This window comes from Cheilinus undulatus, linkage group 3 (genome assembly GCF_018320785.1).
Source record: "Cheilinus undulatus linkage group 3, ASM1832078v1, whole genome shotgun sequence".
Lineage (NCBI taxonomy): Eukaryota > Metazoa > Chordata > Actinopteri > Labriformes > Labridae > Cheilinus > Cheilinus undulatus.
The window spans coordinates 42,686,716-42,714,029 of record NC_054867.1 but is presented as its reverse complement, the minus strand read 5'-3'; the positions used below and the strand labels follow the sequence as shown (position 1 = coordinate 42,714,029).

Here is a 27,314-nt window from a genome sequence, read left to right as displayed (position 1 = left end):
GGCTGGTTATGGAGAGTAAGTGTCAGATGCACAGTTGGTTAGGAGTGTGCTGGCTCAAACACACTTCTGCCTCTTGTTTTGTCCCCTATTCCCAATAGGGTATCGATTTTCACATTGCTTTGATGTGTCTTATGTGGTTGTCTTTCTAACTGTTTAGGTGATCAAATTAACAAAAATGAAAATTACATAATCAAAACCATAAAGGAAGTAGGCTAGGACTGTTCACTAAATACATTTTGGTTCTTACAGCACCTGCTGTCTATAAAACTGATCAAGTGTCCAGTGTCCTCAGCACTAAACCCTATCCACATCAGCTTGTTTCTGTTGCTGAAATCACAGCACTCTCAGTTGAAAATAATTCCACTTTTAGAGACTAAAACACTGGGTTATACCACTTCTTCCTCTTAGACCAATAAAAACCAAGAAAGGGTAGCACTTCTGATACCAGCCTTGTCAACAACAATGGCGGTCCAAAAACTAATCTAATTTGTTTTGTCACAATTATAATATTCAGAACTAGAGCTGCTGCTTATGCTAGGATACTCTTTACATTGTTTTTTATTCTTGTTGGTGAAATTTTCTTGACCTAAATAAAATATGAAGCCATTTCAAACAGGCCCTACCAAGGCAAGCAGTAGTGCTGTGAAAGACAGAGCTGTTCATGGGCACAGGCTTGTTTGTACTCTCATTTCAGTGTATCTATCAAGTACAGTTTTACTCAATTTATTTCTATTAATTGTGTTGGAACGCCTCTGGTTGAAATGAAAATTTTGTCATTATTGGCTCTGTGCTTTGGCCCCTATCTCCAAGCTTTAGATAGTTCATAATGGAGTCCGTTTTCATATTGGCTCCCTTCACAAACTCCTTCCCTTCTCCTTATTTCCCTATATAGTGACCTGTCTATTGTGGACCATATAGTGCACTCATGGTCACAATGAAAAACTGATTTCCAGCAACGGATAATGAAAGCATCATTTGGCTCATTAAAATGCGCAGTAACAACAGCTCAAAAATAATAGCAGAGTTTCACTTAAAACTAACACTAGACCAAACATATTCTGGTTTAAATGACCCTACACTGGCTGCCCATTTCATTTAGGATTTATTTTAAGGTTTTACTTCTTATGTCTACAGTACTTCATGGTCTACCCCTAATTATACATTTAAGCTGTTGCCCCCTCATCATCCAGTGCTCAGCCTGACATCCTCAGGCAGGAATCGTCTCACTGTTCCTGCGTCAAACTTTGAAACAAAAGGCAACCGAGTGTTTGCTGTTCAGGCACCTCATCTTTGGAATGACTTACCTAAGGATCTCTGAACAGCTATATTCTCTTTTGAATAACTTTCAACACAAATATTTATCAGAAAGCCTTCTTTTGAATTATGTTTTATCCCTCATTTAAATAACTGTTTAATTCAACCACTATCTAGGTTTTTAATTTTTCATCTAACTGACATTCCTCTTTTATTTCTCTATATAACCAGTTTTAATGCATGCATTTGCTTTTTTTCCCTTTAAAACCCTTATTTATTCTTTCATTGTGTTTTTTTATTGCTGGATTATTATGTTTTGTGAAGCACTTTATAATGCTAATTTTGACGAGTGCAATACAAATAAACGTTATTGTTATTAAGTGTCAGTATTTCAAACTTTTAAAGTGTTTTTAATAAAACAAAATGGCACTGACACCAAAAAAATAATTGATAACATTTTCACAAAGTTTTTGACTTTTTACATCATTTTTATCCCTATTTTTGTGACTTGTATTTAACAGTTTCTTTAATGTTACCAGGGCCTGGTAAAACTTGCTTTATTTCATGTCCTAAATTTAATTAAACAACAAGAAATGTGACTCAGATTCAGACTCAATTTGAGGTATAAATACATCCCTGAAACCCAGCATTACACATCTACCATGTTCACTTCTTAAGTAAGTCAATAACTTCTCCCCTATCACCTCCTTTGGGATTCATTGCCTTGTATCACTAACTCTTGAGACAGTAACAACTTACCCTCTTGTCTTTAAAAAACAAGGCACGCTCTGCCATTAAAGTCTCTTTGTGCTGCAAATGATCACTGAAACCTCACCTTCCCTTCAACTCCTGATTGCGTCCCTCCTCCCTGCACCACTTCCTCCTCACCTCTCCTCTGCTCCAAAGAGAAGAAATCTGAAGATAATTAACAATGTGCTGTGAGAGCAACATGGTAACTTATGAATATGTAAGAATCTGGCTTTGACTCAACCTGCATCCACTTCTCTTTGAGTTTCCTTAGAAGCTTTTTTAATTTCCCGGAGAATGATGCCTTTCATCTTTGCATGCTTATTAAAAAGGTGCACGGTGCAAACACACACCCCTACAAACACAGACACGCACACACCTTCACCCTTCTGCTGTTTGTAACTGGCTGTGCTGTCCTCTCCCGGGCTGTAACCCAGCCGTGTAATGAAGGCTATAAATCAGCACCTTGGACAGCGCCAGGCAGCCCTGAGCTCCTGGTGAACGGGGAGAGAGAGGGGGAAGCTGCTTTCAGCACCGGGGGAGACGGACAGCGACAGCCTCTGACTTTCCTACTGTACAGAGGCTAAAGGCCCCCCCTATCAGGAGCTGTCCTGTATAGTACTGATGACTAAACACAGTTACTCAGGTTGTTACAAAGCTAGCTTAGCTGAGCTGTGAATCACATGAAAGGGACGGATATGTGTGTATGAGAATAAGCCCAATCCTCTGAGATGCTGAACTGCAGAGTGACATAAAGTGAAAGACTGGGGGAGTCAGTGACATGAGGAGAAACAGAGACAGAGAGAGGGAGAGACTAAGAGAAGAGTGTAGGGAATGATTCTGTGCACATTCAACATGTTTTCACCCCTAACTTGTCAAATATGACAGCCTGGTAAGCAGCCCCAGGCTACAAAGTTTGATGATGAAGGTAAGGCTTCATAGTGAGCTTGGTTTGAGGAGTGGGTCAGCATTATTGAATGTAAAATGTTGGATTAGACTTTAAAATAAAGCAGACAGGAGAGCAATGATAAATAAGCCTAAACAGGATAGATTTGGGGATAACGCTAGATGATAAACAGTGAATATTTGATGGATTTTAGACTTGCATGAATAATTGCCAATTGCTAAGTTAAGAGGTTGGTCTTGATTACGACCCTCCCTCTGAAGGTCAAACATTCTGACCCTGGACAACCGCAATCTCTTTCAATTTTTTTTAGCTAAATTATCCAATTTAAATCTAAACCAGTCCACAATCTGTCCTGTAATGCAAAGTGCAACACTGAGACTACTATGAAACAGTGTTGCAATGTCATTAATGTTGAGTCTGTGCTTTTGCATATATTGCAGTGTTTCCCATAAACTGACAACGCCTTGGTTGGCCACCCAGGTATATTTGCAGACAGAGATATCCACTAGTACATTCTTCCTGTTTGCACAGATCGAGTTGCAATGTCTCATGTGAAAAATTAAGGTTTTGGTCCATTCACTTGGCAGAGTAACACCCATATACAGAGGTGCTAGACGCGCTGGTTGCAAGTCTGGATCCCTGCACCGTTTGGTGCACATCTTCCCACACTCTCTGTCCCCATGCTTCCTCTCTTTATCTGTGATGTCCAAAAACAGGCAAAAAGGTAGAGATATAATGGTATCATTAATAAGGCGGCATAGTGGCGACAGAGCCTAATCGATACTGTCGTGACAGTTTCAGATGGTAGGTCTTCAGGGCAAAAAGTGTATGATCTTTATGGAAGTAGAGTGAAGGGGAGTGGGAATTACCAGAGCCCTTGCGTGCCCATCATCCTTTGTGATCCATTTGCTGGCTCGATCTAACAGTATGAAAATGAGTAGCAAGGGAAAACCGAGTGAGAAAGTTTTAGAGATTGTGGAGGCTCCAGAATGATACCGCAATAAATACCGTATTATAGACCTAGTATCCAGATGTTCTTGTACTGCGAGGTTTTGATACTGTTACATCTAACAAAAGCCCCAAAAAATATTCTTAGAGAAACAAAATTAAGCCTCTTACACTGTTGTTTCAACATTTTTCTGATATCATCCTGTTATCCAGCAGTTTAGGATGATCGTCACAATATGTCACCTCAGCAATGGTAAGCCTTCAAAATCACAGCTCACCTGCTTTGAACGCAGAAAATGTAAAGCGAAACATATGTTATGTTATCTGAGTGTCTTTATACAATGTACTGTTGATGAACATTGTTAAATGAGCAAAAAGGAAATCAAACATATAGAAAGTGGCAGAGTGGGATGGCCAGTTCTACCACCCAAGTACAGCATCATTCTGTGGGGAAAAAAAACATTTCTTTATGTTCTTTAATTCTGCCAATTCAGCACTATTTAGCAATCTGCATTATTAAACATAGTCCTATATCTCCAACGCTCTGTCTTGTCATGCTAATTGCTTATTTCTTATTTACGTTTAAATTCACAATCTTGTACATTTATTTCCAAATGCTTTCAAAGAGCAACAGAATAGACCCAATCATCTACCACCCGGACCCCGAGGATTTATGAAACAGAAACTGTGTGACCAAATTAAAAGAATATGATAAATGTTGAAATATGCACTTGCATAACTGTTATTAAAAAGAATATTTAATGTGACTATATGCATGATATTTGGCTGAATCAGCTGGTAAATCAGGCATGTTAGGTAACTTAAGAGAAGTCAACTTATTGACTGAAGTCAACAAGGACAAATCATATCGCAGGGTTAGCGCACCCGAGGGAAAATCCTGCTTGTTGGCCTTTCCATCATCCTGAAGTCCAACCCCTCAAGCATTTTGTGCTCTTGTGCTTCACCTGACTTTAACGTCACATCAAAACACTGAGCCTCCAGAAATGAAGCTACACGGGAACCGGAAGTGTCATATTTTGAAGCATTTGGCCACATACCAAGCCGGTGTAGCTGAAACTTGAAATACAATTCTGGAAAAAAAATTAAGTAATAATTCCTCTTTTAATTGCATAGAAATTGCATGGCACCCATTATTGGGTAATTTTTAGTTTTTAATGACCAAGATTGCAGGGAAACTCCTGTACACAGTCTATATTGCAAAAGTATGTTGGCAAGGTTTGGCAGTATTGGCATGTAAATACTGGCAACACATAGTGCCAAATGTATTTGTGTAATCTAGACATCACTCTTCCTCTTTGCTCTTGGCAGCTAAAGGCAGAAATATAGCAAATGATCTGATTTTTTTTAAAGCTTCAGTACAATTCAATGTCAACAATCATTCAAATAAAGAGGACTGTATCATTTCAAACTGGTGTTATATCAAAGTAAAACCATTTTTGACAACCTTAGTGAGAGCAGCCTTCAGCATGACACGCCTGGGTCATTAATTATGCAACAGCTAAAAAGAGGACAGCCTGTCAAATTAAACAGTCTGACATCTATATATAGCATAAAGGCAAGGAGCAACAACCAGTCTTGTTCTCAGCACATTAACATGTGTTCAGTATGGACATGCATGCCAACTTAGAAACTCTATTCTGCACACACATGAACACACACACATATGGATATAAATCAGACGGCGAAGTTGACGGTGCAAAAAGGTAGAAGCGCACACTCTAGTAATCATATTAGCTTGACACTTCTGCGTGCGCTGTTATGTGGCTTTATGTCACGCTTGCTAACCTGCCCTTGATGGTTCCAATTCGACGCACTTATAAACGGGGTCATGCTTCAACCCGGCTCCCAACCTCTTACAACTGCTGTCCGTGCTCTCAGCCCGGCATTGTAATCCCCCCCTCTCCACAAAAAAAAGAGATGCCCGCATTAAGTTAAATATTCATGTTCCCAGCGCTGGTCTATTTTTATCATTAAGCCCTCACAGGTAGGAGAAAGCAGCATAGTGACTGTTCTCTCATCCGCAAACCTGTCTTTACAGAGCATTCCTGAGAGTCCTGGACTGACGACAGAAAAGGAGAAGAATTGTGCACAACGCAGAATGGGAGACATGAAAGAGTGTGTGTGTGTGTGTGTGTGTGGGGGTAAATGAGGCACAGGCAAGAAGTATAAGTGAGAATAAAGAGGGCAGTGAGAGAGAGTTTGGCCTTGAGGGAGGCATGTGTGCAGAAATAAAATCTGCTCCTTGTAATGGCAGAGAGGTAGAAAATAGGGCTGTCAAATAAATCGCATTAAATATGATTATTAAAGGTAAACAATTAGCTCACAACTTGGTACTTATGATTAATTACATGAATTACTGTCTTTTTATTTTCAGATACTTAATAATAATAATAATAATATCTTGAATTTATATAGCGCCTTTCAAGAAACCCAAGGACACTTTACAGCAACACATAGACATGGACAAACTATGTGAGGGGTAGGATGAGTGTAAGGGGTGGTTTAGTGAAGACTGTAGGCTGTGGTGAACAGGTGGTGCTTGAGACGTTTTTTGAAAATGTCCAGAGATGGAGCACTACGAATGTCTGCAGGAAGAGTGCTTGCTCTATTTGTCCTGTGTGATATGATATATATCAGTTACATGTCAGTATCATACCAAGGCATGACACAATACGATACAACATGGTACTAAATGATGCAACAAGATACTGTACAATATGGCACAATACCATAGGATACAATACAATACGATAATACAAGGTATTTTACAGTACGTTTCATTACAATACAATAGTTTAGGATCAGATATAATCAGAAAGAATACGATACGCTACAATAGGATAGGCCAGGATAGGAGAGGATAAGATAGGAAAGGATACCATACCAGACACTGCAATATGATACAATGGGATAGGACAGGATAGGATAGGATCGGATGGATACGATGCAATAAGGTATTGTACTAAACTGTACAATATCATACAATACCATGCGACGGAATGGGATGCAATGCAATGTGATACGATACGTTACGAAACGATACGATACAATATGATGCAATACGATACGTTACAATGCCATACATTACGATACGATACAATACCATACCATACCATACATAAGATAGGATAAGATGGGATCGGATAGGATACGATATAATACAATACAAAACAATGGTGTATGATAAGTTACAATAAGGTATTGTTCTAAACTGTATGATATGATATGATACAATGCAATGGAATAGGATGCAATGCAATGCGATACCTTACGTTATGTTACGTTAAGTTACAATACAATGTTGTACCATACAATAGGATAGGATAAGATGGGATAGGATAGGATAGGATAGGACACAATATGATGAAAAACAGAACAACAGTGTAGGATAAGTTACTGTAAGGTATTGTACTAAACTATACAATATGTTACGATACGATGCGATATGATCCCTTATGATACAGTACTATACCACGCAATACTACAAGGTATTGTTCAAAACAGTACGATGTGATGCGATACAGTGGTCTAAAGTGTGATTTATGATACAATACGATACAATATGATAAGACAGAAAAGCAGCAAATGATACTGCATTATATGATACAATAACAATATGGATAAAATGCAATGAGATGCTTTTCTGACAAGGCTCTAGGGATTTTGCATAACCGTAATGTTATTAAGCTCCATAATTAGTTCATTAATTTTTAAAACTTGCATCAACTGTATCCCTTTTTGTCCTTTTCATCACACTTGTCCATCACTGCTCCTTTATGTCTCATTTTACTTAAAAAAACAATTACAAATAGCTCTGTGGACAGGTCAAAAGTTATCTGCACCTTATGTTAACATTGACCTTTTTACTATCACCTACTCCCTTTTCAGTCCATAACAAGTTCTTTTTCCATGGTTAAGACAATGTTAAAAATCCTAGACCTACCTATAAAAGCAGGTCTGTATAGGAATATGACAGCAATGAACCTCGTTTTAAGACAGAAAAATAAAAAACGACAAAGATTTGAATGCAAATTAAAATGGTAAAAAGCATGCAATTAATCACAATTAACTGCAAAAATTCTGTGATTCATTATGATTATTTTTCTATCTTTTGACATCCCTATTAAGAGGACATACAGCAGAGATTTGGACGCAAATCAAAAGTTACGTCAGATTTATAACTGCATTCATGCTTTGACACTGCTCCAAAATGTGCACCTCTCATCCCATGCACTTTGAAGAATAGGTTCAATTCCCCTTTGGGCCTGGAAAGGTTTGCACTCACTGCTGAACCACCGTCATGAGAGCACTCAGAACACCGCTCTGCACAAACCATCAACCTACAGGTTTTTCTACAGACCGCCTGCGGAGACTGAGGACCCGGCTGAGCTCTGGGGATTGGATGGAGGGCTGATTTTGACAGCTGGGGGCGATGGGATTAGCAGCAATGGTGGCTTGGTATCTGTAATTGTGAGTGGCTTTGCTTGTGCATGTGTGCGTGCACATGCCCATACTGGCTGTCCACGGAGTGCCATATGTGATGGGAGTATTTATGTTACCATGCACCAGAAAATGCTCTGTATTCTGCATGCATGTGCTGTGTGTTAGATTTCTGTGTGCATATGTGTTTGTGTTAGTGCTGGACAGAGCTGTAATGCCCTCACACTCACCATCTATCGTATGGAGTGAGCCTATTACTATTCCTGTCACAACAGCCTTGCAGTAAGAGCAGCAGCAGAGGAGGCAAGCAGGCCGACCACCGTACGATGCTGTAACACTCACGCACGCACCACCACACGTTTCTTCTTCCAATGGCCGCTCACTCGCATCAGGTTGTAAACCTTAATCATGCATGATGTGTTATGTGCTCTAATATTCATGTGTTTGCGTGGGAGAGTGTACTGTATGTGTCTTGCAATATCATGTGAATCCTCCTGTATCTGAGAGTGTGACTGCATTACACATCCCATCACTCACCCTGGCTCTGCGCTCCCCCGTCCCCCTCCTCTGTGTCGGTCAGGTTGTTAAGCATCCTGGTGCTCCTCTTCTTCTTCTTCAGCCGCTTCTACTGCTGCTGCGGAGCGATGTCACCGATCGAGCTCTCGGCGGCTCTCCCTGCGCTCCACCCACCGTCGTACAGCCTCAGAGAAATCGCGGGGAAAAGGAAGGAAGCAGCGTAGAAAAAATATGCCAGCTGGACGGACGGATGGATGGAACCTCCTTGCTCCTCTTCTTCGCTCCTCGCTGCCCGTAGGATGCACGAAGAGAGGCAGCAGGAGAGAGAGAGAAGGATTTTTTTTCTCTCTCCCTCTGTAGATCCTCCTCTTGACGTCTCTTCTCCGCTGGCTTGTAAGCGTGACTCTCTCTCTCTCACTCTTTCTGTTGCTCCCTCTCTCTTTTGCTCTCTCTCTCTAAGAGGAGGAGGGAGGGAGGGATGAGGGGAGCTGCAGGAGTTTGGTGGATGATGGAACGCCTTAGAGCTGCACACTTGCTCTCTCCCTCCTTCTTTCTCTCTGTATCTTTTTTTTTTGCCTCCTGATCTCGATCTCTCCCACTCAGAGATTTAAAAAAACACTCACTCTCTCACTCACATGATGTTGCTCAGTCACTACAGCTGCCAAACTAATTTCATATTCCAGCAGTAGGATGATTTCTTCTACATCAATTTCTCCCCTCCCTCCCTCACTGGGTTTTCTCTTCTCACCGTGGTCGACATACGTAGCAGTGATTGTAGAAGTGGAATTGATGTTGTCAGAAGCAGCCGATGGCCTCACTGCTCTGATGTTTTCTGTCCACAGAGGTGCATTATGCATCAGCTTTTCCTCCTGCCGGCTTTGTAATAAGCCGCCGTGCTCTCTCTCCACTTTAATGTCACATGCAAATAAAGCCTCTGCATCCTTCAAGGGCTGGACAAGCTCTATCAGCATCATCTGTATGCAGATGGACAAACATGATGAGGACAAAGATGCAGACGTGGAAATCAGCAATCAGGTGCATCAAGGTTTGCACACTTGTATCTCCTCTCTATTTGCTTGGACAGCTAACAAAACAGAGCATGGTACTTTATGTGTTACATTTTTTCATCTAATCCACCCCTAAGAGTGCAAAAATGTTTGGTTACAGATGAGAGGACATGCAAAGCAGTGCAGCATTGAAGCCTCGCTGTCAATTAAACCGGTGTCATTCTGATCTCATTCATTTTGATTTGGTACACAATGTAAAACGTGTGCAAAAACGTGTTTAGTATGGAGACTCTGCATGTCTGTGTGTTTTTCTAAGTGTGTCCCTGCAGTTGTGATCTCACACCCAAGATATGAAAGCAATTAATCTTGGTTTTAGTCATGGTAGCACTGATGCACAGCATAGATTTCAACAGAAAAGGAGAAGGAGGAAAAATAGAACTGCATGCTCGGCTCCAGTGAATAAATTTATTAGCGATGTCTCAAACAAAACCTGTTTTGTTGAGGCACAATTACCTTGACAAAGAACCAATACCTTGAAGCCTGGCAATAAATTTCTAGACTGAGCAGCATGTTCAGGTTCATTTCTCTGTCTTCGTTCATTAATGCTCACATCAGAGCAGACAGATTGTTTGTAACCACACCAGACCCAAACAAATTAAATCAGAATATCCACAAGGGAAGAGTCTTCGCATTTACAGAGAGAAATGTGTTTTTAGTTCAGTTATTGCTCAGTTCAGAATAACATATGTGTAACTTCCAATGAGCAATCTGATTGGTTGCATGTGAACAGATATGATGCCCTGGTCGTTTCTATTGGTTGGCTGGTTGCACAGGCAGATTTTTTTATAACCTTGGAGAAATAGCACAATATTTGTAACACAAGTGCATTGTTTATTGCAATAACAGGCACTTGGTTAGAGTGAACACTGGGGTAATGGACCCAGCATCCTGGGAATGCACACCATAACATGCATTTCTGCTTTAAACAGCAGCTGCTGTACAGAGTGTAGATGTAGCACTGATCCATACTGTAAATGAGAGCCCTGCCCTGCTACTGTCACCCCAAGATACTCATTAACTCTGCAGGGATCGGTCATTACTGCTGTCATTGGGATGGATGGAAGACTAGTAAGTGGTTAACTTCATTTGGGGCTGTGGATACCAAGGTTGAGTAAAGCTGCTTTACTGTATGGCCTGAACTATTTTTTTGCAATTCTATTGAGCTCTAATTCTGTATAGATCAACTTCCTTAGGCTAGGATTTATATGAATACCGAGAAATGTCCAAGCTATAAAATACCAAACATTAAATTAGTGGCAGTCTTGGCAGATGGCTGTCCAATGATTCATGGTTTCTACCTGTTCCAGGTATAATATCTGACTCAGAGTAGATGTCTGGTAGATAAAAAAATGTCTTTAGCTATCCATCAACTGTCCCTCGGTGCACTGCTTCCTCTCCTCCCCCATCATCCCTCAATGTTCTGACCAGTAGAAGCTGTTTCTTGGACTTATCTCCATTTGGATGTCCACCTCGTGCATTCAAAATTGTTGAATTGTACCCTTGTGACAAAACTGCCATAGCCCATTTGCAAACAGCATCATTGAGTGGGTTGGGCTTTCTCTCTTTCCCCATGTGGTCACGAGTTAAACTGTTGGAAAAAGACAGGTTCGTTTTCAAAGAAGACATATGAAAAGCTATAGAGTGGGACAAAATTGTAAGAGATCCAACAAAAGTTGGATGTCTTACAGCTGCTGTGCATAGAAAAGGAAAAACCAATGAAATAACCATATCTCTCACATTCACAAATCTCTGGCTCCTGATATGGCTGAAAATGCCCTTTATGAAAAGGACAAACAGGACTTGGAAGGATATGTGGATAAGATGCCACAAAGAAATTAACTGGCAGCTAAAAAGGGAGTTTGACTAGAAGATAAAAAATAAGATTTTTAGGACCCTGTTGGTGGTCTCAGGGTTTAGCAAAGGTAAATGGTAAAAAGGTAAAGGTAAGTGGACTTGTATGGTGCTTTTCTAGTTATCTGACTACTTAAAGAGCTTTCACACAATAGGTCACACCTACCCTTTCACACACTGATGACAGAGGTTGCTATGGAGAAGTGGCCATCAGTATTAGCTAATCTCATTTAAATACATCCTTACCCATTCACACTCCACTGATGAAGCAGTGTCTTGCGCAAAGACTAACCAACACGTGTCTGCAGGAGCTGGAAATTGAACCCACATCCGTTCGATTACAAGACAGCCGAGTGATCCACAGTCGCTCCTAGCATCAGCCTTTTGCTGGAGGAAGTGTGGGATAACAGGATATTATTCACAATTTTTGGGGGCTGTCCAGTGCTGTAGGGATTCTGGCGAGACATAAAGGAGGAGGTGGTGAAATGATTGGAAATTTGTATACCTATGGAAGCAATGACATAAATGATGGACACCAAAAATCTAAATCACATATATTTCTACTGGTAGCAAGAAAATTTGCAACCAAGAACTGGATGAAAGCACTCAGTGGACTCTGACTGATACCGATACACATTATGTAATATATGACGGCAATATTACAGTTGAGGAGAGATGTATTTCTTCATGAATGACTGCAGTATTTACTTTACTGAATGTCTGACGATGTGTAAGCGAATTGTCAAGATTTTTTTGTAACTGTCACTTTGTACGTTTAACAAAATGAAAGAATGAAAGAAACAGGTTCAAGCTAACATGCGTGAAATTTTTTTGAGCCTAAAAACAAACCTTAAACAAGTTTAAGGAGGCGCCATCAAATCTCTGTGAGCACAGTGCTGAGAACAACAAACCCAGAGAGCGTTTGACTTCAGCAAGTTAAAACTCAACAATATATTTTGTTTGGATAAATTTGAGAGCTGCTTCATTATATCATACTTTTAATGGAAGATTTTCTTTGGCTGTGCAGCACAGTTCTTGCTGTCTGATTAAGATGGCTCTTCTTAAGAAATATACAGTATATAGAATATATTGGTTAATATATTAGATTAATTGAACTTTTTATCTGATGTACAATTCTCCCGTGACTTTGTTTGTGCTGTAAATATTGGTATAATTCTAAAACAAATAACCGAAAGGAACGTGCACATTTTAATGGTTATTTACTGAAATCAAAACACACATCCGCTGAAATGATTCTTTTTTAAGTCACATTTTCCCAGAAAAGTAGGAAATGTTTCTTGTTTCTGGATGGGACAGTGTCATGTGACTACTACTTCTCCTTTTGGGTTTCTGGCAGGCCGCATGCCTGGGACACCTGGCTGGCTATCACATGACTACAGTCAATGTGTTTTAAGGGGGTTGTGCATTGGTGGAAAGAGAATTACAAGGAAAAAAACACTGAAATAACTGACAGGGCAGGTTTGCATCAGTTAGAGGCTCCAAATGTTGGTTTTGATTTTTTTGATTAATTACCCAGCATTACCACTGAGCTGTCTGTGAGTTTTTAAAAAACAAACTGAGATATTAAGGAGTAGAGGTGGACTTATTTTACATCACTATGGCTGCAGGGAAACACTGACATGACTAAATTGCTATTGAAAAAATTTAGTACCCTAATTGTGGAATGCAGTTAATCGAGATCAATCTTGACAGCCTAACTGTCTTAACGTGGTCTATTTTGTAGTAGTTTAGACTAATATTATCATGTTTTAAAGAATATTGCTAGAGCAATTACACTATGCCTTCATGTTTCCTTAAATATTTAATACTAGGCAAATTATGATTATTTCCTTCTTTAAGAACTGGAGGTTTTAACTATGGATGTATTTGGTAACACCGGTGGCTCATGTGAAAAGCAGCACCAGTATTTAGGATGGAAAACTGGCCTATGAGGTAATTACTGGGTTTATTAATGACAATAGACTGATTAAAATGAATGTTTATGTACAGTACCTAAACTGTTTCATATGAAACCTGGTTCAGTCCTCAGTGTTACACTGGGTAAATGATTTATATTGAAATTAATGAACATATGACAGACATGAAGTCAATCTGACAAGGAAGTTAGCAAAACCTGTGAGCTAGATATGATGTACAATACAAGGATTTGCCATTCCTGACTCTCTGTAATTCACATCCAACACAGCTTTTATGTAAGGCCATTAATTCAGCTGTCAGCGCTCAGCTTCCTCCACTGGTCTGCGGAAGACGCTGCTTCTTCAAAACAACACCTCATCATGACTGCAGCTGCTTATATAGAGCATTTAATCAGCCCACATCCACTCACAGCATCCACCTGTAGACTCACATTTCCCTGCGAGGTGAAGTGAGGTTATCATCTCTCACAGTTTGAACTGTGAAAACTCAAAATACCCTGCCAAATCTCAGCAGTATTTTTATGAAGGTGGAAAAAAGGCAGGCTGAGAGCCAACTGGATATCTGAGTAATTTGCTGTTTTACATTTTTGAGTAATGTAACGTTGTGTCTGACAACACAGACTTTGATATAGCACTACTTTATATCATAATGCACAAATTTGCATTTTCAGTGACTCAGAAAGTATTCTGAAATTACTCATAAGGCTGTTACTTGCTGCCAGTGTAACTCAATAAACCTCTGCTGCTGACTCACTTATGGTGATTTATGTGAAAATTATTTACATCTAATGGTGGGACGTTGAATAAAACGGCCCTGAACCCAGAGAAGATGTTAGTTTGCAGCTTTCTATATGACTTTCCTTAAGCAGATGTATTTTGTTTACAGCTGGGACACAAACGAAAGTTGAAGAGGAAAGGAAAATTATCTTTTTAAGCCAAGGACAGGGAGGGAGGGGTGGATGTCCTTCATAGTGCAATGAGCAGGTGAGAACATATACAGTTGCAAGAAAAAGTATGTGAACCCTTTGAGATCTGCATAAATTGGTCATAAAATGTGTTCTGATCTTCATCTAAGTCACAACAATAGATAAACACAGTCTGCTTAAACTAATACTGCACAAAAAATGATATGTTTTCATGTTTTTATTGAACAAAACATGTAAACATTCACAGTGCAGGGTGGAAAAAGTTTGTGAACCTTTGGATTTAATAACTGGTTGACCCTCCTTTGGCAGCAATAACCTCAACCAAACGTTTCCTGTGGTTGCAGATCAGACCTGCACAACGGTCAGGAGGAATTTTGGACCATTCCTCTTTACAAAACTGTTTCAGTTCAGCAACATTCTTGGGATGTCTGGTGTGAATTGCTCTCTTGAGGTCATGCCGCAGCATCTCAATTGAGTTGAGGTCAGGACTCTGACTGGGCCACTCCAGAAGGCGTATTTTCTTCTGTTGAAGCCATTCTGTTGTTGATTTACTTCTATGCTTTGGGTCGTTGTCCTGTTGCATCACCCATCCTCTGTTGAGCTTCAGTTGGCGGACAGATGGTCTTAAGTTTTCCTGCAAAATGTCTTGATAAACTTGGGAGTTGATTTTTTCGTCAATGACAGCAATCCGTCCAGGCCCTTAGGCAGCAAACCATGATGGCCCCTCCACCATATTTCCCCGTTGGGATGAGGTTTTGATGTTGGTGTGCTGTGCCTTTTTTTCTCCACACATAGCGTTGTGTGTTCCTTCCAAACAACTCAATTTTGGTTTCATCTGTCCACAGAATATTTTGCCAGTAGTGCTGTGGAACATCCAGGTGCTCTTTTGCAAACTTCAAATGTGCAGCAATGTTTTTGCTCCGTGGTGTCCTCCCATGAACTCCATTCTTGTTTAATGTTTTACTTATTGTAGATTTGTCAACACAAATGTTAGCATGTGCCAGAGATTTCTGTAAGTCTTTAGCTGACACTCTAGGATTCTTCTTCACCTCACCCTCTGCGCTGTGCTCTTGCAGTCATCTTTACAGGACGACCGCACCTAGGGAGAGTAGCAACAGTGCTGAACCTTCTCCATTTGTAGACAGTCTGTCTTATTGTGGACACATGAACATCAAGGCTTTTAGAGAAACTTTTGTAACCCTTTCCAGTTTCATGCAAGTCAACAATTCTTGATCGTAGGCCTTCTGAGAGCTCTTTTGTGCCAGGCATGGTTCACATCAAGCAATGCATCTTGAGAACAGCAAACTCAAAACTGGTGTGTGTTTTTATAGGGCAGGGCAGCTTTAACCAACACAACCAATCTCATCACATTGATTGGACTCCAGGTTGGCTGACTCCTGGCTCCAAATAGCTCTTGGAAAAGTCATTAGCCTAGGGGATCACATACTTTTTCCACCTTGTACTGTGAATGTTTACATGTTTTGTTCAATAAAAACATGAAAACATATCATTTTTTGAGCGGTATTAGTTTAAGCAGACTGTGTTTGTCTATTGTTGTGACTTAGATGAAGATCAGAACATTTTATGACCAATTTATGCAGAAATCCAAGAAATCCCAAAGGGTTCACATACTTTTTCTTGCAACTGTACTTGTCAGGCAGAGAAATGTTTTTACTACAGGATGCCTACTAACCACTGGGAGACGGTTGCACTCAGTTATCAGCACATTTACAGCAGTCTACTGGATGTTTAAAGGACTCATAATTCACTCTTAAATATGGTCAGGTCAATAACTTTAATGCATGCAACTGTGGCAGCCACAGGGTCTTAAAAAGAGAGAAGGCATTAGGACCGAAAATCTGTAATTTCAACATCAGAATTATTGTTTTTGCGCCACTTGTATCCAAAGACATGTTGGAACAAATTAAAAGATCAAACTTATATTGCAATGAAAAATGTGCCATGATTATGAGGACTGTCACACTAGGGAAGGGGGACCTGCTGGCACAGCAGATGTTCTCTAAAATACAGCAAGCTCAGTTAAACTTTCTAAAACCAAAGAAAATATATAACAGAGAAAAGTGGGGAAGTAGAATTTTTTTTTCTTCAAATAGAGGTTAGAACAACTTTTCAGAGTTGGAAAAAGTCTAGGAAAGTTTTCCAAGTTATTTCTATATATGTATGCACTTTAAGATACTGCTTTTTAACCTGGCATTGACAGAATTCAATTAGAGCTCCAGCTAGAGTAAAGCTGAAAAGCTGATCATATCTATTACAAATAAAATATAGAAAATGAAATAAAATAACTATCAATTTATCATCCAAAAAATGAGAATACTAAAGGAACATGGTGCTGTGACACTGTACACAGCAGGTTCACACAAGTTTTCAATGTGTTATCCTGTTCAACTCAAGCCATCACACGTCTAATTAATGCAATACAAATTTTCTGTGGGCACTATTCAGCGCGTGTACTGCTGACTCACTCAGGCATCTAAAGGCTTTCTTATTTCTTAAGCAGCATGGCTTGCTGACAACTTAACAGTGTCTTGTCTACAAACAGGGCCCTCTTATTGGATTAGCCCAAACCCTTACAACAATCAGACTCTGCCAAAAGCAACTCTTCAGTTACGGTATGGGAGGTGGAAGTGAACACTACAGTGATAGTGGATGTGGGTAACACTACAGACACTAAAATTGGGATCCTTCTATTAAGTGGCAGAGAAAAAAAATACATAAGCTTCAGCCTCAGGGCCTAATGGACATGAGCAGAGTTGCTTAAAATAGTTGCTTTGTGTTGGTTTGCATGCGCCATGAAGAGACCCAGACACAGGCAGAGACAGACAAAGAAAATGTCTTAGGGTTATCGACTATATTAGACGGTTCAGTTGGCCATTTTTCCTCTGATTACACACTCAAGTATTTCAAGTTAAACTACATATATGCTAACCCACTACTGTTTAAGACGGATAACTAATAACTACCTAGCTAACATCATCAATTATAGTGTTACATATAGAGATAAGAGGTGTGTCTAATACTTCTGTTGCTATACAGTTACAGTACACTTAAAAAAGGTGACCATATTTTCAGTAAAGGTACTAAACAATACAAAAGGGTTGTGTGGGAGGGTTTGGTCTGTGACACATTCTTATAGCTTATCAGCTTTATGAAAATGTATTATTATTATTATCACTATTAATATCATAAGAACAAGATTTGCCTGAAATACACTGTGGCCATTCTAATTTAAACTAAAAAATAAAATCCCAAAACACACCTTGTTTAAAAGTTTTAAAGGTATAATCTGTCCCTACTGTATAACTTGAGGTTCTTTGCTAAGATGCCCTACTGGCAGTCTTTTTCATTAACATGTGCATGCGTTTGCCTCACTTAAGTGGGTTTTTACAGTGCTATTTCCAGCTTGTACACATCATTTGTGTATGCTAGCTAATGTGACGTTGTGTGTTGGAATATCGTGGAAAAAACTGTCTTAAAAGTGTGTACCAAATGCAGTGTATTCATTACCTGTAAAAGGCTTTTCCTCTCCTGGAGCTCTAAACCTTCTCCATCGCAGCATGACAGCTAGTTTACCTCACGATATGCAGCAGGTCCCGTCCGCACTCCGAGAATAATTGACACATGTACCGACCAATCAGAAGTGAGCTTTGAAGTGCAGTACGTAAACTATGTTTTCCTATTGGTCAGCTCGCAGGTGTCTTGCCTATGATTGACAAATAGGAGAAAATACAGAGAAAGTGTTGCAGGCATGGTGCGGGATGCACGTTTTGCTATTTTCCCATTTGTATTGGCTAAAATGAGGACGGGGTTGTTCAGAAGATAAGGGACAAAGTGGCGTTTTATAGATTTTTATTGGCAGTTATTACAGAGCAGTTAATCACAACAGATTAGCATTGTCCTAAATAGAGCACTGCCATTTTGCACTCACAGGAAGATGACGGTTTAACCACTTCTCTTTCCTTCTTCTACTTGCTAACACACATTAAGCAATTATAATGGAAATCTGATGGCTAATATCTCTCACTTAAAATTGATGTAACTTTTTATGCAAACATTATTCACTGAATTAAATGAGCTTTAACTGAAATTCTGTTTTTCTTGATTGAAAAGTGCTGCTGTGTGAATATATTTTTCTGTGTGAATGTACTTTGCACACTTAATGCACTCAAAATGTTTAGTGTTTAGTGCAGAAGTATGTGATTTGGGCCAGGCAGAAGAAAATAGTGATATTTGCTAGTAAATGGTTAAATGCTTCCATATCTAACAACTTAAGCTTATAACTTAAACTCCTTCCTAGCTAACATTTTCCTTTAATGAAACATGATAAGGTCTGAAAAATTTGAAAGTTATTAAAAATTGGTGCTAGCTAGCAAACTAGTAGTAATGTTTGCTAGTAATTAGTTGAAAACTTTATTAGAAAACAATCATCAATATAACCTGACACTCAGATGGATGTGTTTCACATCCATCTGGAAAACCTTCAATACTAAGCATTTAGGAAAGGGCAGAGGATTTGAAAAAAACTTTGAGTGTGATTGGATGAACATTCTGTCTGTCACGTCTTTATGGGCCAAACAGAGCAACAAAACACATAATGTAGCTGCGACCGAGGTGCGCGTGCGCAGCTATGGAGGAATAATGCGAACCATGGCGACTACAGACATGTCAGTACACGACTTTTGTTGTTTTTGAAAAGAAAACAACACTCTGCTGTTCTTTGTTCTTCTTTTAACAAAGAAATGCCGTCAAGCTCTGATAAAACTGGCGCTTCAGCAGCATCCACACTAATCCCTTCAGCCATAATTGCGCAGGCCTCTTGTTGCTGTTCGCTTAGGTCACTACTCTGCCGCGCCTAAAAGTACTGCCCCTCGTCGCTGATTGGTCCTGTCACTTTCTAACAGGGCACAAACAGTTCAGACGGGAGTTTTGCAAGATGGATTTGCGGGTGAAAAACAACGAAATGGGTGTATTCATCTGCTTTGCAAGGTTAATTACATTATGCATAATAATAATAATAATAATAATAATACAATACTGAACCAAGCTTCCACACCTTTTAAGCTAACATTTTCGTTAGGAATTACACAGTAAGGAAAGGAAGGCTAACTATAAAGCTATCATAAAGCTTAGCAAGCTAACAGTAATAATAACATTACTATTAGAAAACAAATATTTTAAAAGCTATAAATTTACACCTATCCTTACATGTTAATTGTAAATTCAAATGTTAGCAAGGCAGAAATTGAAGCAATTGAGCTGTTATCTAATAAAGCACTTCATACATTAATAGCATATTAGCTAGTAAAAGGTCCAATGCTTTCTGAGACAACAGCAGAGTCGATGGAACAATGCCATCCTTGTTGAGTAATGTTACACTAAACAGAGCCATGTCAAGGTCATACTGACCTGCTGCACTCTACTCAAGAGCCCTCTAATGAAGGAGAGGAACTGAAACACTCCAAATACTTTTAATGATGACAGGTCATGGTCCCAAAAAAAAAATTCAATTATGTTTCCGAGCAGGGCTCGCTGACCTCCTGTGGCCTTGGTCATCAACAGGAGCAGGAATGAGGAAGTGAGGGGGAGGTGAAGTAACTTTGAAGAGATTCAAGGAGTAAATGGGTGATAGAAGGGTCATTAAAAGAAGCAAAACAAATCAGAGAGGATATTTAGCAAAAACTGCAAGTTCTTTGATCAGCTTGATTAAGCTGTGAGAGAGATTTAGAGAGAGAGTAAAGGTACAGAGGACAACACATCTGAGGAGATTACTAATTCAAATCTACAATCAATGAAATCTCACATAATTTGATTGATGGTTCGGTTTATTGATTTCTTTTCTAATCTTATCTGGTGTCTTCAATCAGTTTACTTTTGAGGTACGTAAAAAAAATAACAATTCTACATATTAAATGCACAACCATTTTTGCACTTAGCTTCCTGTTTATTTGTTTTTAAATTACTGACCAGGTTTGCCACTGAGGGCCATACAATACCTGCTTTTGTCTGTAGCTTAGCTGAGCATAAAAACTGCAATCAGAGGAAAAAACAGGTTGTCTGAGTGAATGAAGACATCCAGAGTTCACAGATTACAAGGTTAACTCTTGTTTTAGCACTACAAAGAGTTAAAAGTTGCACATTTTATGTGTTTCCCGCACTCTCCCCATGTTTCCTGGTCCTCTTCAGCTATCCTGCCTGAATAAAGGCCAAAATACCCCAAATAGTATAAGAAGAAGTCAGTTCAGGTCCATGCTCCTCTAGTTCACATACCAATTTTTCCTTCCTTGGGTAAGATAAGAAATCCAGAATTGCACCCAAAGGTGTAGCTATGATTGTGTGAGCATATCACATATCATCCCATCATCATATAATGGGGTTGTTTATGAGAATATGCTCATAGGATGTACACAGTTTAAATCACTGGACTTAGACTAAATTGAAATGTGCAATCCAAGTTCTTTCAGTTCACCATTTAAACTGTAAAAAATCCCATTTGATTGATGTTGAGTGAACAAATTACGAAGTACTGAGTGCACGTTTCATAACTTAACTATTTCATAAACACATACTGAGTTTCTTAAATTATGTCATGTATCAAGTGAACATATTGATTTAAGTTAAGCCAACATATTCTGTGGCTCAGCAGTTGGCACACCTTTTTAGCAGAGTCAAGTGAAATAAACAGTTGAATTGGAAAAATGCTCATAACAAAAATATCTATAGTGATGAGCATGGTATGTTAACTAAGTGGAAACAAAGAATTACGTTGGGCCCCTCAAATCAAAAAAGTTGAGTTGTGAAACTTGTTACTGAACTATTTTATAATGGGCCCTCATACTGGTTTTTACAGGGTACAGCATGAAGAGTAATGGCTGCATCACACATTTCTAAAAGCCTTGCAATGACAAACACTCTATGATTCTTATTAGGGCTGTATCTCTGGATTCTAAAGGGACGGGGATTGTTTATTTTCATTGATATTATGAATGTAATGGTGTCAGAATCTCATGGTACAATAATACATTTACATCGATAACAAGTACATAGTAAGTGACATCAGCTTTTCTTAAACTGCACTCAACTGCACTTTCAATATTACAATATGTTGAAAAAAGCCACATGTATGCATTAGGCTTAAAATATCTACTTGGCTCCAGTGTGTTTACTAACCTACTGAAACCTTTATGTACCACTGCAGGTCTTGGCGAGACATTCATCGGGACAGTTTGTGATCTGTTGAGCCCTCATGCTGATGTGGGGAAGTGGGACTGTGAACGCTCACACCAGAGTCTTTTGGCTTGGCCAAATTCTACCCCTCACATATTTAAAAATCTTATCAGGGTGATAATTTGTGGCCTCTCATGTTACTCTTATTCTCTATCTTTTTCTTGACACCGGAAAACCAAAATGCTTCCACATGTCAGATTTTAAAGTTGCTAGAGCCTCCACAATCTCAAAAACGTTCCCACTCGGTTCTCCCTTGGCACTTTCAGCGTCCACCATTTTCACTGTCAAGCCGGCAAGTGGAGCGCAAAGGCTGATTGTAACTGTACTCCTTATTAGTCAATATGTTTTATCTATTGCATACTACTAAAAAGTTTCTTGTCAAAACTTTTTTTTTTTTTTTTTTTTGGTGTTACTTTTGACCTCGACACATCATCAAATCTGTCAGCTCCATTGGTCCACCAGTTAACATTTATTCTGCCAGTTTCTTACACATTTTAGGAGTGTTTTTCACAGCAAATCTGAGCAGAAGAGGAGGACAACTGTCCTGCAGCAGCAAAAGCCAGAGTGCTTCTCATGCTTCCTCCAGTACAGCTGGATTTTATCAAGCTGAAAGTCAAAGGTGCCAAATTTTGGTTTAAATTGACGCACAATGCTGATGTAAATTTTTGCTACCCTTTATATGATAAAATGGTGTTTTGTCACATGACTGGATAGCTGAATTGATAAGCCAAAAACATCACTGACTTTCGGGTTTTGGTAAATGTAGAAGCAGGTCTGGAAAGTGCTGCAGTAAAACCATACCTACAGTAAGTTTGCCACTTTTAGACTCTGATCTAGAAATAGATTTGTTGCAGATTATCCTAAGCACCCTGTGATTTAATTCTTCCAGTGTTTGGCTCCATAATGCAACAGCTACAACCAATAAAACTGTTTCAGAGAAGCTGAGCAAGGTTAAATGGATTGTTCAGCATGAAGAAATGCAATAAAAATGTTTAAAGTTTGATTTACGCAATTTCTGTGGCAAATTAGACAAATAAAATAGAAAAAAATTCTGATATGCAGGACTAATGAGGTCTGAGATGTAAGGAGAAAAACATAGAATCAAAGGTGTCTTTCAAGAATCAATTACTTAACTAATCCCCAGCTTTCATAAATGTTGGACCGGCTCCAGTTCAAAGCCAATTTTTCAGGTCCATGCGTTAGGACACACAGAGGTTAAACTGCAACACATTTTCCCACTGTGCAGTGGTGAGCAGCTCAAGGAGCTCAGGTTGTTAAAGGATGAGATAAAGTAAGAAGACAAGAGCTCCCAATCTATGGTATCAGTAGCGGAGCTCTGTCTCCTCGTGAGTTGTGGTGCCTTGGATCCCTGCCAGATCATTATGGTCTGTCTGAGTACCTCCAAACGTTGACAAGGGCACACAAGCACATTTTACAGCAGCACGGAGCCAAAAAGTAAAAGCTGTGGGTAAGGAGTGAAACATCATCTGCAGCACGGAGACGGACAACCACGGAGACTAAACTCAACAAGAAAGAGAAAATCTCAGGAAGCTTAAAAAAGGGGCGCCTTTGCTTCTCATCTCCGAGTGCATGAGGAGCGTCAAAGTTTTGAAATGAAACAGCATCTTTAATATTCTCCAGTGTCTGAAATCAAAAAATATTTTGTGAGAGACGGCAGTTACACTTAAATAATGCAATACACAGACTGTCTTGATCTCAGCCAGAAAAGACTCAGTCAGCATTCGTATTCCACACTTCTAAGCCACCAAATTGATCCGAAAAACAGGAGGAAGTTCATCACTGATTTGTATTTAGATCGCATAAACAAAGCATCGGAACAATATGGACGTTTTTCGGTTCAAGTCATAGTGAATCAGCAGAAAGTAGCCTCATAAGACAAATTTGTGCTCAATAATAGCCGCTGTGAATCGAACCGTAGCTGCATTTTGATAAATAATACATTGTCGTCTCCTGTCTGAGCCTTTTTGAATGAAATATGCAAACATTAAAATGGCTTCCATAAACATAATGTGAGGCTGATGTGCTCAGAGCATTATTGCAGAGCCGTAGTGAAACAATTTGCAGTTTCTTAGCCACCAGTCACTTCTGTTGATGAGTGCAGTCGACTAGATTTCCCCTGTGTCTTATTCCCCTTCTCCACTGTAAATCTGATCAGGCTCTGCTCAAAGAACTGCCTAATTTGCTCCTACGGCAAGCTGGAGGACAAACACAAACATGCAGAGACCCCACAGCACATGGTTATCAGTTTATTTGTGTGTAATTGTGTCAGGATGGGCTGAAGAAAATTACATGGTAGCTGTATGGATTCAGCCCTGGTCTCCTAAGGGGTAATTTATAGTAGGCTGTGGGCAATAATAGATGTTATTCTGCTCAGGCTGGGTGGATTCCATCTACTGCTGTCCATCAGTTTACCTGGTGCTGCCAAATAGGGATAACAAGTTTACACCCACTGTGCAAATTCTCTTTATTGAATTGACCTGCTTTTTTTGAAATTTGTCCTTCACAAACAAATCTAATCATGGCTTTGTCCCGCGCAGGCAGCTGATTTTACAACATGATAGAGGACTGCTCTGGCAGTCACTCTCAAACGTGTGAGGAAAACACAACTGAGGAAGAAATCAGAGGAAAAGTCGGCACAAATACGGGAAAAAAAATGGAAACCTTGTTAGCGCCAGTTGAGTAGCTATTGTTGCGAAATGTAATGTATTGTTCATCAGAGCAGAGAGACTACAACATGTGTACGGTGTCAGAGATATGTGAAGTGTTAAAACCTGCAGGGCCCGCACAACCTTTGAGCTCTCAGAGGGGTTGTCAAGTAATTAATGTGAGAATAGTCAGGGCAGTCCCGAGAAACAAGCCCCCTCATCTGACGAGGCTTTGATTGCGAGACAGGCATCCAAAGATGTGAGGGAGATTCTTGCAGCAGATCAAAGTGGCGTGGCGATGTTTCGACACCGCAGAGCAGGGCTTTTGTTTGCTCTAAACATGTTTTATCTGATGAGGCCCGCTGGCCAATCTCACAGTGTTGTCTTTCTAATCGCCTAATCCTTCCACAGCAGCAGCATCTGGTTCTCAGGAAAAAAACTGAGGTCATCTTCTCTTACAACATGCTGACTGTGTTTAAGGTTTACTGTAAATGTGTGCATAGATCGTAATGCTCAGTGCAAATATACACAAAAGATATGCATAAAATCTGCATAAAACAACGTGTCAATATTTAAAGGGATTTTTAAATTAATGTGACCTAGACCTTTAAACTGGACTGTTATGTCCCCCCTAAAGATTCTGTGAAAGTAGAAGCAGCAGATTAAGATATCTGAACTGAAATAAGCAGTCTTAGACATCTCAATTTCATTCTTCTAGGTGACATCTACCATAAAATCTAGTATATAAGGGCCTGTGCTGTTTTGTTTCTTTTAGGCAGCACTCATTTTTAATTCCAAACCAGTGCAGTCCAGAATTATGAAACCGTTCAATTTTTGGAACAGCGTTGAGATCATCGGTGTCACTTTTCCCACACTCGCCAATCAAATTCAAGAAGGGGCGGGACTTCTGACAACTGATAAGAGCTGTGCAACTTCACTTCCTGCTTTCCAATGTGACCACGCCCCCATTTGGGTGAAAACTAGCCCTTAGACTGAATGGCAGTAGATAGGAAATAGCGTTAACGATTTTGTCATTCGCCATTTTGTTGTGTTTTGTGCCTTAAATCAGTGTTTCCCAAACTTTTTTCTGACAACCCACTTTTTAAAAGGTTCAAGCTATTGGGTCCCAAGGTTGGTGCTAGTTTTAATATCGTTAATTCTGGACTCAACGTGGTACTGAACAGTTTTTTTCTATTTTACAAGCCAAGAGGAAGCCACTTTACCTCTGTCACATAGACTTTCTTCAAATGCTAGACCACTTCGGCCCTCAGTAGCTGTCTGGTCTAGAACAATGCGTTTCTTTCTTTTTAGTCAATCGTCAATAACTGTGACTTTAGCTCATTTGCCATACAGCGGCTGGTAAAACCATGCTTTGTGTTTTATTATGGTAGAGAGGGTTAGTGTCATAGGGTAGAGCACCCCATGTGGCTATAAGGTGCACTGCAGAAATAAATGTCCCATCTAATACTGCAGCAAAGACATTATGAAAACTCATTTGGAGAACCATTATAAATGCCTGCAACCCCACTTTTGGCCCTGACCAAGACTTTGGGAATGAACAACTTAAACAAATAAAAAGCCATAGTTAAAGGCATGTTTTGTTATTCTCAAATGATGTAAGAGTATCAAAGAAGAGTTCTGTGTCTTTTGGTTGAAACTAAAGAGGACTAATGTGGGCAAATGTTGAACCGTTACTGAGTTCTTAATTTTAAAGCTAGCTATCGCTCTGAGACAGCAGGAGCTGCAGCCTGTCGGCTTGACACACATTCACAAACTTATTGACCACATTTAAGTGTTAAGCTCCAACACACAGAACGTATGTGATGTTGGTTTCGGACCCCTCCAGTCACAAGAGGGGACTGGTTGTCCAGTTTGACAGAGAGAGTCTGAACAGACACCTATGTACATCTATAATTAAGTTTATTTCATATTGTTACGATGCAAGTATTTTTTCATAAATGTCCTACATTACGTGTTTATCTCACTGGCCATTGGATTCTGGATCTCAATAATCATGATTTTCATATTTTAAGCTTTTAAATCTCTAATGACCCAATCTTTGCCATTCACTTTTATGGAAGGTCTCCACCCAGAAAGGGGAGGGGCTGGCATTGTTTGGGCATAATACCCAGCTGGGTTGAGACGAAATGATCTGACTTTTTTTTTTTTTTTTTTTTTTTTTTTTTTTTTTAGTTTTTGGGTCTGCAGCAGCTGCCTGTGTCAGGACAAGATTCCTTTACATTGTCTTTATTTTTTCAGTGTGATATTTTAAACCATATAACTGATTCTACTGAGAAAAGCAGGATTCTCTTTTTTGTAGCATAGCAACAAGAAATGCTGCTATGAAAGAAAGTGATTGTTTCTTTCGGGAATCATTTTAAACAATGGTGGAGTGTTGGAGAGCTACTTCTGACCAAAATGACCCAAAATAAGCCACAAAATGAGTAAAGTTACCGTCAGGTTATCTGTGTATCTCTCCATTGTGTCTTGTAAACTCTGTATTTCATATTATGACTTTATAATGTAATCATGCTCAGGCCCGTTTGGGCTTTGGAGTAATGTGAGTGCAGGACAGTGAGGAGGGGGGAAAAGTGTGCTTCAGCACAGTATGAGGAAGCACACCCTAAGTGAGTGTGTCCTTAAAACATCTCTCTGTGTAAAGATTCAATTTGATTTCAGCAGATTCAACAAATGCAGCTCCTGTAGAGCTGTGCAGCTCTTTCTAGTAAAGTAGCATCTGTTTTCACCATGTGGAGTTTGCACTCCTACTAGCTCCTGGTACAGTCGTT

The 27,314-nt window shown here is 39.6% G+C and overlaps 1 protein-coding gene across 3 annotated transcripts in view; it reads right to left on the bottom strand.

Annotated features, from left to right (window-relative positions):
- slc12a5a (solute carrier family 12 member 5a) overlaps window positions 1-27,314 on the bottom strand; it is a 315,053-nt gene that overhangs the window by 192,083 nt on the left and 95,656 nt on the right. Inside the window, exon 1 of one of the 3 annotated variants that reach the window (XM_041782806.1) lies at window positions 8,855-9,231. The exons of the other annotated variants lie outside the window; for them this stretch is intronic. Coding sequence (XP_041638740.1) covers window positions 8,855-8,909 — 55 coding nt within the window. The 5' untranslated portion in view covers window positions 8,910-9,231. Of the gene's footprint in view, window positions 1-8,854; window positions 9,232-27,314 lie in introns of those variants that run through there. 3 annotated transcript variants of the gene reach the window in all.